Here is a 15,938-nt window from a genome sequence, read left to right as displayed (position 1 = left end):
AAGAGTACCTGAAACTCCCCCCCATTCAAAGGAAACTTGAGCTACCTCACACTCTCTTTGGGAGTTGTCAGCAGCTATCACAGGGTAGAATGCGTGGGGAACAACCTGCTCTCTGGACACCAAGTGACACTTGACAGCTGTCACACTCGCTCCGGTGTCTCTGAGAGCTTCCACTCTATGGCCATTAATGGTCACCCACTGCCTATATTTCTTAGTGTTACTAGGCAGAGGGGGTGGAGGGACCAATTCCATGTCTCCTAGAGAGACCAGGGACATCTCTGCGGGACCCTCCCCACCATGGGCAACCATCTCCTCCCCTCCCAGGGCTACACTCGCCAACTGACGGGGTGGTGCACTAGAGTTCTTCAAGGGACACTGAGGATCATAAAAACGGTGTCCCACCTGCTTACAAGCGAAGCAGGTCATTGGGCCCCTACGAACAGGTTTACCTGTCGGGGCCTCTGATTTCTTATCTGGGGGAGGCTGGAAACCCTTCCCTTGGTTCCCTTGGGGATTACTTTGGGGCCCTTTCTGGAACTCCCTCTGTTTGCCCTTGTCCCCCCCACTCTTCTGCTGGGGACCCTGCCCACCTTTGGCTGAGTCTCCCACTGGACCCTTGTGGACCCTGGTACTGACCCAGCGGTCCGCCTCCTCATCAAGTTTTCAAGGGTTAGATATCTTGCTATCAATAAGGTGCTGGCGCAGCTCTGGAAAACAGTTATTAGACAAGTGCTCCCAAGCAAACAAATCATAAAGAGCATCATAACTTTCCACTTTGCTGCCCTTTACCCAACCATCCATGGCTCTGCAAAAAAATGACACATATTCAACCCACTTAGTACCAGGCAACTTCTTACATTCTCTGAAGGCCTGTCTGTACTTTTCTGGGGTTAGGCCATACCTTAACATTAAAGCATCTTTCATATGAGTATAAGACATCCTATCCTCAACAGGCATGCCTAACAGGGTATCTCTTCCCTCATTCACAAAGCTACCCCACAACCCCGCTCCCCAATCCTTCTCAGGGACCCGGTGGGCCAACAATGCTAACTCATATGCTTTAAACCATTGACCAATATCTTCATTCTTCTGAAAATCTTTGATCACATCTTTAGGAAAATAAAACCTACTTTCTGCAGGCACAGATGGGATGCTGCCACCAGAGGGATTCAATTCTAACTCTTTAGCTTTGAGCTCCAACTCCCTCAACTTGGTATCATGCTCCAAAGCTAACTTTTCCCTTTCAAACTCCATCCTTTTGATCTCCAGATCAGCTTCTCTCCTGCCTCTTGCATTCTCTATCTCCAACTGCCCATTTATCTTAAGTTTTGCCATTTCCATGTTGTAAGCTCGCTCTTTCGCCCTTTCTTCCCTTTCTTCAGGAGAAAGGCCTTTGGAGGAAACATTGCTGCCAGGAGGGGATGTGGGTCCATTCACTGGCACCTCCTCCTCCCCTTCCCCTGTCGGTACCACCACCGGATCAGAGGAATCTCTGGCCTCTAACCAGGCCTGCAATGCTTTGAGATAATCTGGCCTCCTTGAAATGCCGGTGGTAGGAACTTGCAACTGCTTGCAAAAGGATTTCAGCTTCTTTAACGGGTAGTCGTTCATCTTACTCCTATCAAATTCCTCCTCAACAACAGGTGTAGTGCCTCCAGCATTACTCATGGTCAAAACTGGCAGTTTCAAAAATCAAGCTCCAGGAAAGCAGAGAACAAAAATAGGATATCCAACCAAAACAGATTGTGGCTGCGCTATGGTCTGCTTTCACTATGTAGCACACACTAATCACTGCACATGGGTCATAAATGCAAAGTTCAAATCCTCACCGCTGACCCACCAATGTTAGAAGCGGCTGTCTCTAGTTGGCAGAGGTATACACTTCTGACAAATAGGGACACACCTTTTCTAGTCAGGGCAAGGGGATCACACACTTAGATAACCCCTGCTCACCTCCTTGGTAGCTTGGCAAAGCAGACAGGCTTATCTCAGAGGCAGTGCGTTAAGCATTTATGACCACATACAGTAATAAAGTGAATACACTACAAATGGACACGACACAGTAGTATTATAAAAATAAGGATTTTTATATAAGGCTTAGCACAAGACCAAATAACGACAAAATATACCACAGTCTTAATAAATACTCTTGGAAGGAAAAATAATAGTTCAAGCACGGTTTCTTCTTAGCACAAAGTCTTTAGTATCAAAAGCAACTCTTCTTCTCTAAAACACAGTTCTTGGCAACAATGTAACCCACACGGGAGTCACACGACGTCGAGGCAAAGTTAATCCAAAGGTTCGGCGTCGACCGCGAGGAGCGCTACGTCGAGCCCGGAGTCGCACAGACCCCCACAACACAGTACCTTGGAAAAGTGAAGCACTCGATGATTAGCGGCGTCGAGAAGTCCGGCGTCGCGTCTTCGGCGTCGATCGGGCCTCGGAGTCGGGGCGATCTGCAGCAACGTCGACCGAAGTCAGGCAGGAGCAGCGCTCACGAGATGAACCAGGACACGGCGTCGTCGATGTCGATGTTGCAAGAGTGAGCAGCGCTCACGGCGTCGAGAGGGCTCGAAGTCGATGCGATCAGCAGCAGTGCAGACACGAGGTCACTTGGAGCTGGAGCCGAACTCACTACTCACTGGCGTTGTTGCTGGCGTCGATCGGGCCCGGCGGCCGGCGTTGAGGAAGCGGGACACTGGAGCCGTTACTCACGATGTCGAGCTGGATTCGGCGGCGTCCGTTGGCGTCGAGATTGCTGGATTCTTTCAGAGGTGCTGGATTCACAAGTTGCAGCAAACAGCACTTTAAGCAGATGAAGTCCTTTAGCCCTGTGACTTCAACAGGAGACTGGCACTCTTCCAGCCCTTGGAGATTTTCTTAGCAAAGATTGAGAGTACACCCACAGTTCCTCTCTCCTGGTTCCTTGGCAAAAATAAAGAAGCAATGCAGGATTCCCCCAACAAACAGCACTCTAGCAGAAGGGGTAGGCAGTCCTTAGATCAGCAGGCTTCTTGTCCTTGGTTCAGGATTCCTTGTCAGAAGTGATCTAAATTCTTGGTTCAGGGGTCCTTCTCTTATACCCCTTTTTGGCTTTGATCCCTTTGTCCATGCAGGGGAATTTCCCCCCATCTTGGGTTTGTTGTGGGTGTTGTCAGGCCGAAGCACCTGGCCTATTCACTGTGCAGGGCAGAGTCGTCAGCCGCCCAGCAGGAGCGGAGCCAGCATTGTCACTGGCAGGGGCAGGGCCATCAGTGGCCCGGCAGGAGGTGGGCCAGGAAAGTCCCAGGCAGGCACAGAGTCATCAGTCGCCTGGCAGGGGGGCGGAGCCATCATTGTATCAGGCAGGGCAGGCTATCAGGAGCTACTCTTCCCCTACTCTCAATGCAAATGCCCCACTCACCCCACACTGACTCATTCAGACCTCTGGAGCCACCCAGCTCCTGTCACACGCACACCAGAACCAGCAGAGACCGGTAGACAGTTAGACAAGAAAATAGCTACTTTCTAAAAGTGCTATTTTCAAACACAGATTCCAAAAACCATCCACACAAACGGATGCGTTATTAAACCCTGAGTTCAGGGATACCAAACTCGACATTGCACCATGCTCCCCGAGCCCACTAGGATTATAGCATTAATAATCCTGGCAGCCCATTCTACCTGATGGAGAGCAGGTTACCTTACACTAGTGAAAAACGAATATGGCTGTAATTCACTATTAGGACATGCCAACCTTGTCAGGCTTGTCCTACCTTATGCTTACAATGCACCCTGCCCGTGGGCCTACCATAGGGGTGACTAACATGAAGTTAAGGGAAGGTTTAGGGACTGGCAAGTAGGTGTACTGGCGCAGTCCTCGTGACAGTCAGACTGCACGTGGTCTAGCAATGGTAGACCTTCAGACATACTTTTACTAGGCCGCTCTTGTGGGTGGCACAACACGTGCTGCAAGCCCACTAGCAGCATTTGTATTTACAAGCCCTGGCACTCCTGGTGCACTCTACTAGGGACTGACAGTAAACCAAATAAGCCAAACATGGAATTCAATCAATACAGCAATTTCACATAGGGAGCACTTGCACTGTGGCACTGATCAGCAGTGGCACAGTGCCCAAAGCATTTACCAGCAAAAACATCGTAAACAGAGGAGGCAAACAGAAAAAATGGAGGAGAGACTCATGCCAATGATGCCAGGTCTAACAGATACGAATAGATATACTCTAAGAGTTACATAGGAATGGTAGAGAGCACAAAGGTCTACTGCATATACTAGCGATTAGAGTTATCTCTATATACATAGGGAAAGGATAAGAATAGATATACTCTAAGAGTCACATAGGAATGGTAGAGAGTACAAAGGTCTACTGCATATACTAGCGATTAGAGTTATCTCTATATACATAGGGAAGGGATACGAATAGATATACTCTAAGAGTCACATAGGAATGGTAGAGAGTACAAAGGTCTACTGCATATACTAGTGAATAGAGTTATCTCTATATACATAGGGAAGGGATACGAATGGATATACTCTAAGAGTCACATAGGTATGGTAGATAGTACAAAGGTCTACTGAATATACTAGTGATTAGAGTTATCTCTATATACATAGGGAAGGGATACGAATAGATATACTCTAAGAGTCACATAGGAAAGGTAGAGAGTACAAAGGTCTACTGCATATACTAGTGATTAGAGTTATCTCTATATACATAGGAAAGGGGTACAAATGGATATACTCTAAGAGTCACATAGGAATGGTAGAGAGCACAAAGGTCTACTGCATATACTAGTGATTAGAGTTATCTCTATATGCAAAGGTATACAAATAGTAGATTTTCTCAGGTCAAGACCCAAAAAACCAGGAGAGCAGAGTGCCATTAAGTGGGGTCGGAGGGGGGACACAGTCACAACACCAATTGGAGTGCTTTACAAGAGTAACCACAGCAGTATAATAAGTTACACAAAATTACACATTACAAAGCAGGGGTAGGGAAATGAGAAAACTTGAGGATGGCAAAAACGAAGGCGCTGGGTGAGGTAACGAAAAGCAGTGGGATGGTTGTAAGAGAGGCTGAAAGTAAGAGACAAGAACAATTTAAGGGGCAGGGGAAGGAAGAGGGGGGACAGAGAGAAAGGGGAAGGAAGGCAGAAAAGGACAGGAAAGCAAGAGCGAGACAAAACAAGCAAGACAGCGAGGTGTGGTTCGGAGGCACAGGAGAGACAACAGAAAGGTCGCTGGGAGAGAGGAAGAGGTCAGAGATCGCTAAAATGGTGGATCAGGAGAAGGGCAGTAGAAGAAGAGAGCCAGGCAGGAAGTGACACAATAAGAAATCAAAATCACTTGAAGAGAAGTAAGCCCAATGCTTAGAAGAGTGCCTGCGCGCATGAGAGCAGCCCTTCATTCTTACACTTAAGGGAGGTGGTGAAGACGTATCTTTAAGGGGCAGCTTCAGCAGCAAGGGGTCTCGCTGCTTCACCACCCACCCAACCACAATGCAACCCCCCTTAAAGACCTCAACCCCTCTCCCCACACTCTCGATGTACACTGTTGTGTTGCTCTTCATCGATGGCACTATAGAAATATGGGTATATGAGTACACACACAAACACACAAACTCACACTAACACAAACAAACACACACAAAGGAACAGGCGTTCACAAACACGCAAACTCACACACTCAACTACGCTCAAGCACATGCTCACAAACACACTTGCACACACACATTCACTAACGCACCAATACACAACAACGCACACACGAACACTCTCAAATACACGCACAGGCAGACACACACACAAAATAGTGTTTTTCAAAAACAATCACAGTTAATACCGGTCCTGGTGCCTTAGTGGTCTAATTCGTGGACTGTAGGGACCTGTGTTCGACCTCATGGTCACAGGTTCAAATCCTGCTGGTTCCACTCAGCCTTTTATCCTTCTGATGTCGATAAAATGAGTACCATTGAGTTGGCAATAACCATCTGTTATTCGATGCCAAGATACTCTTGGGCGAACGTGCGCTTTACAAATACACATTATGTTATCTACTCCCCCCGACACACCTAAGGGCGCTGTGATAGGTGCATGCTTAGGGCGTACCCTACTATCTCACTGAAACAGTCTGGTTCGATGTGGACATTTAAGGGTCAAAGGGCAAAGAGGAAATACGAGGAATTCGATCATCGGAACCCTAACTCAACATGCCCTGAAAATCTGGGCTGCTTCCGAGCTCGGAAACCAGGTGAAAAGAGACCTTTTTGTCCCGACCGATGGTGACTGCGGAGCGGGGCGGAGACTGAGGCCGGATATAACAACGTGGTTGCCCCAGGCATCTGGTCCGCTCCACCGCAGGCAGTGACGGAGCCAATACGATGTCGGAAATGGCCTCAATTACCCCCTAACCAGCGGCATGACTTATGCCGGAACCGTAAGTACGCTTTTGCTGACTGTTTGAGGGGAGAGGAAAAAGGCGCGAATTATCTGCAACTCCAATAGCGATATGATCGAGCTCCCGATTTTGAACGCTGCTCCACATTCTTTGCGAGACTTTATGCAGAACACATAAGACTACTGTGACCATCTATATTTGTCTGCTTCTGGCCACACTCGACATCACAATGCATCTCTACCAGTAAGGATATGTGTGTAAACGCGCAGCAGCGGAGCCCACGAAACGCGCTTAAGCAAAATGGCGGTGACAGCTATACTGCGACTGGTCTCGGTGCTCTGCATTCTCTCAACGGCCAATACCAGATATTAGCATAACGAGGGCCATGTGCACACTGCCGCTTTTTGTACGGTCTCTTCCCCACACTAATGCGCCGAATGCATACGGACTAAACAGATCTAATTCTATGTTGTGGCAGCTTGTAATGGCGGCTCCCCAGCGCGCCTGACGTCACGCAGACATCGTAGCTGGGTCATCCTGCTGCTAGATCACCCTGCCACTCTGCTCAGTGCCTGGGTCTGTGCCTATGTGTTGGCTGTGAGGAGTGGTGCAAAACACCTAAAACGTCCCATACAGTGGCTCTACAGCGCACCTGGCATCACGCATGTATCACCCTGAGACCTGCTGCTGTGTGGATTAGGATGTATACAGCCTCTGGGATATGTCGCTGCAAAATAATGAAAACGATCTAGGTGCTTGTCAACTGCTGTGTTCATCCTTAATGCCTGCCCTACATTTACCATAATTGCTGTGTTTGCTGTGGTTGCTGTCGAAGCAGATCTAAAGTCGTCAAACATCTAGTGAACTGGGAGCATATACATATAAACAAACCTACAGCATGGTGTGCTATACTGACTGATCCCTTATAACAACTTAATGTAACCAGTAGTTACAGAGAGTGATATTATCACTGTGTAAAGTGGTGACGCCTACCGATGTGCGTTTCTGGAAGGGAATGCAGCTTATAGATTGTTATTGAATACATCACTTCCAATTGAATAAAGCACTTTCGTTAAGGGAGAAGTATCTAATCAGTCGGCCTGCTCTGTCACAACATAGATTGGTCTCAGCGTTGTACATCTGAAGGGCGCCAAGGTATTTACACAACCCATTGCTATACACGACTAAAATGGGGGAAAAGGATAACGGTGCGGCTTCCAAACGTCTGAAATCTAACCCACCGATACCGGTCAAAGGGAACAAATTAATGGCGGAAGCCGTGGAAACAATTTTGAGCAAGCTAGAGGAAGTTAGAGACTTGGCACAATCCACCAAAGATGAGGTTGTTGCTGTCCGCCAGGATATCAAAGACATAAACTCAAGACTAACGGAGTCCGAGAGCAGGATCAGCAAATTGGAAGACTTTGAAAATAAAGCATGTGGAGCTATCAAGAACCTCTCCTTATGTTCTGACCATCTCGTGAAGAAAGTTGCGGAATTAGAGGACAGAAACAGAAGGGGGAACCTAAGAATTTTTGGTATGCCGGAAAAATCGGAAGAATCCCATGACTCATGCATACCCTTCCTCGAGGAGTGGTTCACGCAGGCCACAAATCTAACCTTCACTCAGCCACTAGAGTTCGATAGAGCACATAGGGTACCGGGACGAATTTCCAAGGATCAGAAAGGCCCAAGAGCGATTGTGTGCAAACCACTTAGGTACCAGCATGCAGAGCAGATACTTACTTTCGCTCGCAAACATAACCATGTGCTATGGAGGGGTCACAAAATCTTCATCTCACAGGACTTCAGTAAGGAGACTATGGAAACTAGGAAAGCATTCCTTGCATTGAGACCCCAACTGAAATCGCTTGGTCACATGTATGGCTTTATTGGTCCGACAAAGTTTAGAGTAACTATAAAAGGTGTGACTCATGTGTTCTCGGACCCGCGAAAATTGAGACAGCTCCTGTTCGACCACGCAGATGGCTCAATGGAAGTCTCCCCTTCAGCTCAGCAAGGAGCCTCCCCATCTGGCCTAGGATAAGCTCTGATCTGGGGCTTTGGTGCTATTACTCTCTCATGTTCCTATTACTCTAATGTTCCTGAATCCTCGTAGAGCCCACTCAACTGGAGATGGTTTTGGTTAATTTTGGCCTGTTCTTCTGATTGTCATGGTGCTCTTCTGTGTAACTTTGGACTCTTTGACACTGATCCTCTGGCTTCTTGATCTCTTAACTCAAAAGCTATATCATAAAAGTTATGTCTATGCTGCCATGATATTGCTCGTATCCCTCTTGGACCTCAACTAGGTACTATGTTGTGATGTTGTTTTGTAGCAATCCTCCTTGCTGTTAAGTGCACCCAAGATTATTCCTCGATAATTACTGTTGTGCTTGGCTCACGACACTGAAGTTAACGCAGCGACTTTCCTGTGCTCACTGTTATGGCGTCACTGTTGTTTATTGTTACCTAAATGCTTGGCTTGATTTTTCCCTAGATAAGGGTTGCAGCACCAAAGACCGATAATTACTGTTGTGCTTGGCTCACGACACTGAAGTTAATGCAGCGACTTTCCTATGCTCACTGTTATGGCGTCACTGTTGTTTATTGTTACCTAAATACTTGACTTATTTTTTCCCTAGATAAGGGCTGCAGCCCCAAAGATCAATAGTTATGAGTAAGCTGCTTGGGGGCGGTCTCGTGGTCGTCCTTCCCGAGTCGCCATGTTCTGTTGTTTCTACTATTGGGGAGGGAGGGGTGGGCTGTGGGTGAGGGAGGGGGGTGGAGGGAGGTTGGTAGGGAGGATGGGGGGGATTGTTTTGGCATTTTCCATATGGTTTTGTTTAGTTATGTCCATCTTGCATTCTAGCTTGCATCCATTGTACCACATTACGTTCCGAAGCTTATACTCTGTCCTTCTATTTCCTGCATATTGTACTAGCCCTACATTTTACGTGAAAAAAGGTACTACTGGTTTTTTCAGGGGTATGAGTCTGCTTTCACGACCCAATCCCTTATGCATACACATGTGTTATGAGACGATATCACTGGCTGCATAGTTGATGGCTCCTGTTTTAGATACTCCAATAGGGACGACAATTATAGCTAACCTTAGAATACTATCGTTGAACGTGAAAGGACTTAACCAGCCGGTTAAACGCCAGAAGACACTTGACTATTTACGAAGGCAGCGTGGAGATATAGCCTTACTACAGGAAACAAAACTTGAAACAAAGCAATTTCACACACTGCGCAACAAATACTATACCGAAGTGGTGGGCTCTGAGGCAATCTCAAAAAAGAATGGGGTGGTGATGCTAGTGGCCAAGAATGCAAATGTGGAAATAGTCTCTAGTGCAACAGACACGAAAGGTAGATGGTTTCGGCGAGACTACTCAAGGATGACACTGAATTCTTTATCACGACTATCTATGCCCCAAATACACATGATCCGTCCTTCTGGGTAGGCCTAACGAAGCAGATAAATTCCATCCCCGAGACGGCAGTCCATATTTTGGCGGGCGACTTCAATCTCCCATACGACCCAATATTAGATAGAGACTCTAAATGCGTCTTTCGCCCGGGAAAAGCCCATAAGGCGTTCATGAAACTATGCAATAGATTTCATATGGTAGACACGTGGCGCTTGATGCATCCTGATGGTAGAGACTACTCCTTCTACTCCCCACCACATGACTCGTTTTCGAGAATCGACTACATACTCATATCTAAAAACGCGGTGGCAAGAGTTGAGGACGCGGACATTGCTCCCAGATTAGTCTCTGATCATTCCTGCATCTCCCTCACATTATCTAATATTAAACCAACTACCCGTCAATCTATGTGGCGATTCAATGACACTAATATTAATGACACAAAACACAAAGAAACCCTTGACACTGCCATTAAAGACTTCTTACTGTTAAACAAGAGGGGGGATACCTCAGACACCACCCGATGGGAGGCACTGAAATCCACCATAAGGGGACTTATTATAAAGATATCGTCTGCAATTAATAAGAACCGCACTGCAGCCTTGTTGAAATTAGAGGAGGACATTTCTAGACTCCAGCACACATACATGAGAAGTAGAAACCCTGAGATCCTAACTGAACTGTCCAATCAGAAATACACCTATAACAAACTTATTAGTGAAAAGGCAGGGATTTGGCTGGACAGGAGGAAGCGTTTCAAAATTTGTGACTCGAACAAAGCGGGGAAGGGACTAGCGGCTTATCTTAAATTTAAAATTCAGAAGAATGCCATTGCCTCCTTACTCGATGGAAATGGTACTCCTATCTCCGATCCCACTAAGTTTGCGAATATCTTCAAAGACTTTTATGAGAAACTCTATGCTAGGAACATGCACGTGGACAGTGAGAAAATGAAGAAATACCTCTCCAGTTGCACACTCCCAACGCCTACGACCGCAGAAAGAGACTCCTTGAATGAACCAATCTCTGAATCAGAGGTTATTAGTGCGATCAAATCCCTCAAAAAGGGGAAAGCCCCTGGCCCCGAAGGATATACAGCACAATTTTATAAGACCTTTGCCCATATTCTTTCAACTCCTCTTCTAGAGGTCTTTCATGAAATTAGCAGTACAGGCGAAGTTAAGGGGACCATGGCAGAGGCTGTAATTGCGGTAATACCCAAGGAAGGCAAAGACCACAAACTCCCCAAAAACTACAGGCCTATCTCACTGATAAATTTAGATTGTAAGCTCCTAGCATCGATTTTAGCGAGTCGCATTCAAAAGGTCCTTCCGTCCCTAATACATCCCTCGCAAGCGGGTTTCCTGAAGAACAGGCTCTCGAGCGATAACACGAGAATCCTGGCTCATGTTATTGAAAAAGCGAAATTCTTGTCCACACCTACCATTGCCATTACACTAGACGCTGAGAAAGCGTTCGACAAAGTAGACTGGACTTACTTAAATGCTGTACTACACAAATTCGATCTGGGTCCCCTATTCACTAAATTAGTCATGTCCCTCTATGCCTGTCCATCTGCTAGAGTACGAGCTGGCGGCGCTTTTTCCTCCCCCTTTAGTCTAGAGCAGGGCACTAGGCAGGGCTGTCCATTATCCCCGTCCTTATTCCTCCTGGCTATTGAGCCCTTTCTGTACTACATAAGGGAAAATCCTGACATTGCTGGAATTCGGTTTGCTGACTGTACAATTAAACTCACGGCCTATGCAGATGACGTGTTGGTCATGAGTGAACAAGCTGATAAGGCTATCCCGGCGCTGCTGTCCACAATAGAAGAATTCTCAAGTGTATCTGGATACTCCTTGAACAAGGATAAAACTGAGGTGAAATCATTAAATAACCTATGTAGTAAAAACATCCTGGGCGACTCCGGGCTTACCTGGCAGCCGAAGAGTTTTAAATATTTAGGACTGGAATTTGAAAAGGATTTGATATCCACCTTAAAAATTAATGAAGAGCTGCTCTACAAAAATATACAAAAACTATTAGACGGCTGGTCTCCTAAATTCCTCTCGTGGTGGGGTAGGGCGGAAACACTAAAAATGATGATCAGTCCCTTGGTAAATTACATGGCATGTATGCTCCCCATGACCTTCACGGAGGACTTTCTGCATAAAGTTGAGAAATTGCTCTCGGATTTCTTGTGGAAGGGGAAGAAACCGAGAATTGCCATGAAAAAACTGCAACTTCCAAAGCTTAAAGGGGGATTAGGATTACCAAATTTCAGGAACTACCAGACCGCCTTTCTCTGTAAGCAGGGAGCCTCCTGGTTTATCGAAGACCCTGTTTATACGCCCTTATGGATCGATATTGAAAAATCCATTATAGGCAAGGCCCCGCTCTCTGCTGTCCTAACAATGGACCTCTCACACCTTACGAACTCTAAATACATCATGCTCAACACAAAGAGAGCACTCCTGCGGATAGATCGCGTTCACGTCACTGGTCAACAAATCCACAATTCTTCCTCTGCATCTTTATGGCGTAACCCGTCCATTAAAATTGGCGGATCGCCCATCATATGGGACCAATGGTCTGATAAAGGTATTAATGTGGTTGCTGATCTACATGAAAATAATATGCCACTGCCATTCTCGACTCTGCAGGCTAGACACTCCCTGTTACCGATTGACTTTTATGCTTTCCTGAAGCTAAAGTCAGCCCTATCCACTAAAACATTCAAGCTAGTGACGCCTTGGCTAAAAGCTATGCTACCCCACTTTCAATCCTCTGGACATTTTGTCTCAAAAATATATAAACTACTCGCGCCAACGGCCAACAAGTCGATGAGGCGCAATGAGATCAAATGGGAATCAGAACCAAACAACACTGGCAGAAGTATAGACTGGGTCAGGATACATGCTTCAGCACTCACGCACAAGGTATCGCCGATACTATCACAGACCAAGTATATGATTATTAACAGGGCATTCTGGACCCCACAAAGACTATTTAAGGTTGGCCTGCGGGATACACCGAATTGCTGGAACTGCTCCTCTGGTGTTGGTGACCTTCCGCACATGTTGTTTGATTGCCCCATGCTTCACACCTTTTGGGCAAAAATCTTTGACTACATTGGGCACACGTTTGACATACATCCTGCAAGGGAATTCATCTACATTCTCCTAGGAGCCTTAGACCCATTATTAAAGGGGGACCATGACCGCCAGCTCCTGGATCTTTTACTAACATTAGCATGCAAGGTGATCCTATGCAATTGGAAATCAACGGGTGAGGTCTCCTTCAATGCATGGAGGGAATGGCTGTCCTGCATTAGGGGCACTGACAATCCCGCTTTACACTCATCACCATGGCAGGTTACCAACAAAAAATTATGGTCTTCCTTGGATAAGGCCTCCTTCATCTTCGACCCACCCTGAAGTACTAACTATGAGGTCCATACTCAGTAAACTGTGGGGTGCATGCTGCATGAACTGTAATGGCTATACCCTGTGCTCACGGGCTTGACAATCTTAGATACACAAAGCAGGAACGATAAAGTATAAATGGTACTATATGGCTAGATTTGGATGGAGGGCTTTACAGAACTATATACAACTGTAGAATGCAATGTTGGTACTTTATTTTCCTTTACTGTATTTATGCATTGTTTTATGTAACAATCCATGTTTGATTGCGGTATCCTTGTAATACGACTGTAATTCTACTGATGCCTTCTTGCCGCTATCATTTTTGTTATTGTTTAATAAAAAAATGATTTGAACACAAAGGGCAAAGAGATGCAGTAGGTTTATAACGATGTTTTATGTTTTCCCGACTTTCACGTGATCGTTTCCGGCAGTGACACCACGCACACGCTCCCAGTGTTTTTTTAAAGCCCTACACATCCAGCTGTGAGCGACAAACGCATTTGCAAACGATAACAGCTCATTAATTTGCCGACACCAAAATAAACCATCAGATGAGCGACGCGAACCCTTAAATAGCAGTCAGTCCTTGATTGTAGCGCAGCGTATTTAGATCTCGTGTGCCAGCATCAAGGGTTTGGTTATACTCTTAGGAAAGACGTGAGTTTGTGGCCCACGAAGTATGTGTCTCTTTATCATGTGTTGCTATTCTCTGTTTCAGAGCCTTCAGTGGCATTGTGGAGAAAAAATCGAAAACCCCCAATCAGACTGCTCTGGACAAAAAAAGAGTGACATTGTGCAGGCAAGAACTGGTAAGATACACACATCATCTAATCAACTTACAATCCACCAGCTGTACATTAATCAGTACAAACCAATCCAGGAGAGCATTCCTGCAGGCGTGGACCCTTCACTTGCTGCGTGTGTTCTCTTTCAGTGGGTGTGCTCCAATGTTTTGTCGGTTTCTTCTTCCTGTGTGCTGGGGCAGATGGCACCCACGCCCTCACGTGAACCACTGGTCATGTTTTCCACATTTCAAGAGCCAATGGAAACTGTCCATCCACTTCTGCTAAGCCAATAATTATCTGATAACCTTGAAATCTGCATTTCTCATGAGAAAGAGAAGGTTATTCATTGGCTTTAGGAGATGCTGTGTCCTCCACCCTTTCTCGAATGAAACACAAGCAAAACAACGTACAGACACATTTGGCTGGGTTACTTCTTTCATCAGGGTCAATTAATGAACACAATTACACATTCCAGTCCTTCCATCATGGACTAGGTCGAGAAGGCCCTCTCATTTTGATGAGTACTTAGACCAATCACCGCCTGAGTATTGGATCTGACCATGTTCGGCGGATGGCGAAAGGTTCCTAACACAGAGTTGCTCTGTGTGTATCCAACATACTCCAATATCAAACGAGGTTCAAATGTTAGACTCGACAGCTATTCAATCGTCCTCCAATTGGGAGAGTCAATTTGGCATTTGATGAAAAGAAGCCTTTGACATGACTTAGATTGCTTGCGTCCCTCCTGACTGTGGAGACGAAGAGTGAAGCCGATGTTCCACAGATAGTGAAGTGAGTGATAGTGCCAACTCACTGGGGAATTACTTGTTCATCTGTTGGTCGTTTTTCTTTTCAGGAGGCCATGTCAAGTGTTGCCAGTGCAATTACAAAACAGAAGAAGATGTCCAACAGTGACATGATGCGTGAAGTTCAAAGTGACATTGAAAAAATCCGCTTCCTGATCGATGAGGTAGGATTGAAAAATATAGACAAGCTCTCTTGTTATTACTAAACTGATGCCCTGATGAAGGATGGATTACGATGCTAGATATGGTGTTGGTTCTCATCGTCTCATATCACGTTTTAGTGGCTTAGCGATGTAGTGTCAAAGAAGCACTATTTCATACTCATTATGAATTGAGCATTAATTACACTCACTCACTTGGTTTTTGCATTTCATTTTACCACCTGATGCCTTTATTGTCTATTTTTTTTAACCACAAAACATTAAATCAGGCACGTAAATTCAGCTACCAGATGAAATATTCCTGTCAGAAATATCCCACTACCCTCTTTCATATTACCTGAACATGGCAACCAATATGGGCTTAATGTTTGACCTCTTTCCTTACCCATGTCAATGCTTGCTTAGTTACCTTGGTAACTGGGCTACATGTAGAGTTCATGGGGGGGAGCTGAAATGCCTTGCTTGTGTGGAGGATGCATGGTCCACCAATGATAAACACAGGCTTGTGTTAGTTTTAGGGTATACTTTTGGTACCTGTCAGAAGTCCTGCAGGCCCACCACAGCTCTTCCTGGGACATCTAGAATACCCTGGGTGCAGTGGTGAGGCCCTAGCATGCCATGATGCCTTGTTAGAGACAGGTAGGAGAGGAAGGGCCGGCACAGGACACCCAGCAAGCCCAGCCTGTGAGCGGCCTGCTGTAAAAGTTGAGAAATGGTGCCCTCAGTCCCTGCCCTCCTGGAGCAAGGAGCCAGGGCCCATGCAGAAGTGTTGGTGACCGGGCAGCCGATACACTGAATTGCAATCGAACATGGATGGTGCTTCCTGATCTGTGCAATATGCAAATTAAAGGAGATGAACTAGCCTTACAGATCTACTCTATGAGTAGTATTAGATTTTACTATCCCGTAACTCTGAATAGCTGT

At 46.0% G+C, this 15,938-nt stretch overlaps 1 protein-coding gene across 1 annotated transcript in view; it reads left to right on the top strand.

Annotated features, from left to right (window-relative positions):
* Window positions 1–15,938, top strand: part of FER1L6 (fer-1 like family member 6) — a 777,028-nt gene that overhangs the window by 496,053 nt on the left and 265,037 nt on the right. Inside the window, exons 16-17 of the mRNA XM_078686795.1 lie at window positions 13,981–14,071; window positions 14,904–15,017. Coding sequence (XP_078542921.1) covers window positions 13,981–14,071; window positions 14,904–15,017 — 205 coding nt within the window. The remainder of the gene's footprint in view (window positions 1–13,980; window positions 14,072–14,903; window positions 15,018–15,938) is intronic.

The sequence above is a fragment of the Lissotriton helveticus genome, chromosome 4_1 (genome assembly GCF_964261635.1).
Source record: "Lissotriton helveticus chromosome 4_1, aLisHel1.1, whole genome shotgun sequence".
In the NCBI taxonomy this organism is placed as follows: Eukaryota; Metazoa; Chordata; class Amphibia; order Caudata; family Salamandridae; genus Lissotriton; species Lissotriton helveticus.
Note: the sequence above shows the minus strand (reverse complement) of the source record. Positions and strands in the feature narration are given on the sequence as shown.